Consider the following 3,382-nt stretch of genomic DNA (forward strand, 5'->3'; position numbering starts at 1 on the left):
ACTGTGATTGGTCAATTTCTTACTCTTACTTCTTACTCCGTGTATTGTAGACGACGCCTCAGAGTTACAGAATCGGCCCCTAAATCTATGTTGCAAAATAGAAATGGAGAAATAATTATGTTATTGAATTATACGAAATAATATAAGTATGATAATCAATTACCAATTAGTAAAATTTTTATAGCAAAAAAATAGAACGTTTAAGTTTGTTTCGTTTAGAAATTACATGTTATTGAATTTCTCTTTATGTAATTAAAATTAATAAATATTTGCTTAAATAATGTAAAAACTTCGTACAAAACGTTCCTTGTACAAGTGGCAACATAATAAACAATTTTCTTAATTATATGACTTCCTTTCTTCTCCATGTATTTTTCTTCATTTTTAATGGAGATACTCTCATGATAGATTAAAATTCTCTGATCGAACTGAATAGTGCTTTCGTTTATATATCTAATATGTTTCGCAAAAATGTGTTGACATTTGTATGCATAATACATTTTATTTCCAAAATATTTTAGTTATTGACAAATTATTTAATATTACTCTAAGATTTATCGAGTTTTGCTTTCTTCGTTTTGTACCTCATTATGTACTTATGTGGCCTTTTACCAGTTTTTGTTTGGAACAAATCTGAAACAGAAAATCACATCGTTGTTTGGTATCAAATTAAATATCTCTAAAAAAAATATATTTAAAATATTAAATTCTAAACATATTTATACCTTTATCAGGCTCTTCTCCTACTTCTTCACGATAATACTGCGCATCATCTTCCTCCAGTTCACTCTTTTCAGTAGATCCCTTCGCAATTTTTTGTAGGAGCATATCATTTTCTCTTTTCTTCTGAATTCCTTTCAACGATTTCTCTTTATGTTCTTGCTTTTGTACTTCTTTCTTTTTCTTATTTTCTTCCTGTAATCGTTTTCTTTTTTCCTTCAATTTCTTCTTTTCTTCTCTTCTTTTCTTTATTGAAAGTTTCTCCTCTTCTGTTTTATGCATAAATTCATGATAAAGTACTTCACCATCGAGGAGTCCATTCTCCACTTTGATTAACTAAAACACATACAGTTAACGTTAGAAAGATATTAAATATCTATAAATTTATTACTTGTATTAATCTTAATTCATTTTTTAACCTGCAATGTTATTCTCGGTCCCAATTCGAATAATCTAATTGCACTTTTAGAATTAGTCTGATTTCCTCTTGAAGACAATTTTTGTGATAACATAATATGACTATTTTCATCATCTTCTGCTTCACTTTCGGACATGGTCGGTTTTGTTAAAAACTCCGAAATATCTTGACATTTAGATAAATTCGGTACTTTAGCTTGCACTAATTTTTTTATACCTCTTGATAAACCTACAGGTACAACTTTGATCGCATAATGTCTGAAGTCAATGGTTTTAGACGTCGTATTATAATTTAAGCATATACAACGACGGATTGTGCTCAAATTAATCTATAAAAATATTTTAACAAATTAATGGTTCTTAAATTAACTGTTTTAAATTGTGTTTCTTAAATTGACTTGTTTCACAAAACTTACAGTGGTCAAGTTTATAGTTGGAAACATGTTCTGGAAAGTAGAAGCTATAAGTTTTAGTTGCATGCCTTCTCCACTGAAATTATTTAAAATCAATAGAGGAGAACTTTTGAAGGCTTCTTCGTATACCAGCTGCTTCTTTAACATAGATATAACGTCTCGTGTCAAGGAGAAACTATGTATCTTGAAAGTAAGTGCAGGTCCTCTAGGTAACCTATAATAATATTAAAAAATATTATCCAATAAATCGATTTACGAATTAATTAAAATAACCATTTTAGTTTTCTTGTTGATAAATTTCATTAAAACGAATACAGTACTTGCAAAGCTTAAGATACATTCCCAGTTCCGTTTTTGTGAATATGCACATGTGACTAACATGCAGCACGCTTGCGATAGAGACAAAGTCTTTAATAGTATTTTTTTTTCGAACTTTCAAAGATGAAGCTGTAAAAGGTTCCATAACTTTGCGAAAATCTTTAGTAAGATCAACGATATGATCTCCTGGCAACCCACGATGGAATACAAAGGAATGAGGTGCTTTCACCAACTCTTCCTTTTCTCCCACATTTATTTGCTTATTTCGTTTCACACATCGGCCCTAAATAAAACATTTATTTTAAAAGAAAACTAAACTGTCTCTAGTTATTAGTATATTATTCTCACAGCAAAATTGTTACAATTGTGCATGTACTTCCCATATAGAGGCTCAATAATTTTTATATTAACTTAACAATAACTTTATTAAACATTTTTTTTTTTAGTTGCTAATTTATATTATATTTCATTTGTATAATTGTGTTTGTAAATAACGAAAACAATACCTTTCTTTTATGACCCATTTTTAGGTAAGTTATTAGATTACAATTCTTAAACCTTTTAGGTTAGAATCAGAATTCAACACGTGATGAAGGCTCAATGAGTCAGATGAACTTCACATAAATACAAATTCTAGGTTTAGACATAAAGAGACAATAATTTACTTTCTTATTTTAAATATAAAATAATATTATCTTCTCTCTCTCTCTCTCTCTCTCTCTCTCTCTCTCTCTCGTGATCACTTTTTTAGTCAGGAGTCAGGAATACTCTATACTCTATACCATGAGGCTTGTTCTTTTTGGCTGAACTTTTGCACCAGTTCATCTTTCTTCCTCTTCTTTCCTCCTGGAAAGAAAAGGAAGAAAGATGAACTGGTGCAAAAATTCAACCAAAAAGAACAGGGTACCTATCATGAAATATGTCGGAATCAAATAGCGTTTTCGGCCCGATCGGATTTGCACCAACCTGGGTTGGATTAATCTTTCCTATTGGTTGATATCACACGCTCTACCAATAGGAGAGCGCAAAACGCCATTAATCCAACCCAGGTTGGTGCAAATCCGATCGGGCCGAAAACGCTAAGGTCCGTTTCCACCAACGCAGATCAACTTTAATCTCGGTTCAACTTACTCTTTGTCTTTTTCTAGTTCTAAAGATTAGAAAAAGACGAAGAGTAAGTTGAACCGAGATTAAAGTTAATCTATATTGGTGGAAATGGGCATTAAAGACATATAGTTTTCGATTGGGGTGCACTGGCTGCACTCAGTGTCAAGAGCGTGTTCGATTGGCAGTGCCAATGCGCACTTGGCTAGTGTCACGTGTTCATTTGATCGCACGACACTCGCGTAGTGCGCACTCAGTGCGCACTAATAGCGTATTTCACTGGTTGCACTGGTTGCACTGGTGTATATATACTATATATACATATAGTATATATTAGTAATTCAAGATTTGAATTATTAAAATTTAGCAACGAAGATCCAGCTTCGACCGTAATAGGCTTCTGATATTTG

General features: G+C 31.7%; 1 protein-coding gene across 1 annotated transcript; it reads right to left on the reverse strand.

The window, feature by feature from the left end:
* Positions 1 to 342: 342 nt before the first annotated feature.
* Positions 343 to 2,566, reverse strand: ppan (Brix domain-containing protein peter pan). Its single transcript, XM_018509544.1, has 6 exons — positions 2,375 to 2,566; positions 1,871 to 2,151; positions 1,554 to 1,764; positions 1,140 to 1,466; positions 726 to 1,056; positions 343 to 633 (listed from the first exon to the last, which is right to left on the reverse strand). Exons 1-6 carry the CDS (start codon positions 2,390 to 2,392, stop codon positions 548 to 550), a joined length of 1,254 nt encoding a protein of 417 aa, XP_018365046.1. The 5' UTR covers positions 2,393 to 2,566; the 3' UTR covers positions 343 to 547.
* Positions 2,567 to 3,382: the final 816 nt, after the last annotated feature.

Source organism: Trachymyrmex cornetzi, unplaced genomic scaffold (genome assembly GCF_001594075.2).
Source record: "Trachymyrmex cornetzi isolate Tcor2-1 unplaced genomic scaffold, Tcor1.1 scaffold303, whole genome shotgun sequence".
NCBI lineage: Eukaryota > Metazoa > Arthropoda > Insecta > Hymenoptera > Formicidae > Trachymyrmex > Trachymyrmex cornetzi.

Excerpts from the sequence above, each read along its gene's own strand:
- ppan (XM_018509544.1), bottom strand. Across the intron at positions 1,765-1,870 it reads ATGTATCTTAAGCTTTGCAA|GTTACCTAGAGGACCTGCAC; the intron begins GTACTGTATTCG and ends ATATTATTATAG. Across the intron at positions 634-725 it reads AGGAGAAGAGCCTGATAAAG|ATTTGTTCCAAACAAAAACT; the intron begins GTATAAATATGT and ends TTTCTGTTTCAG.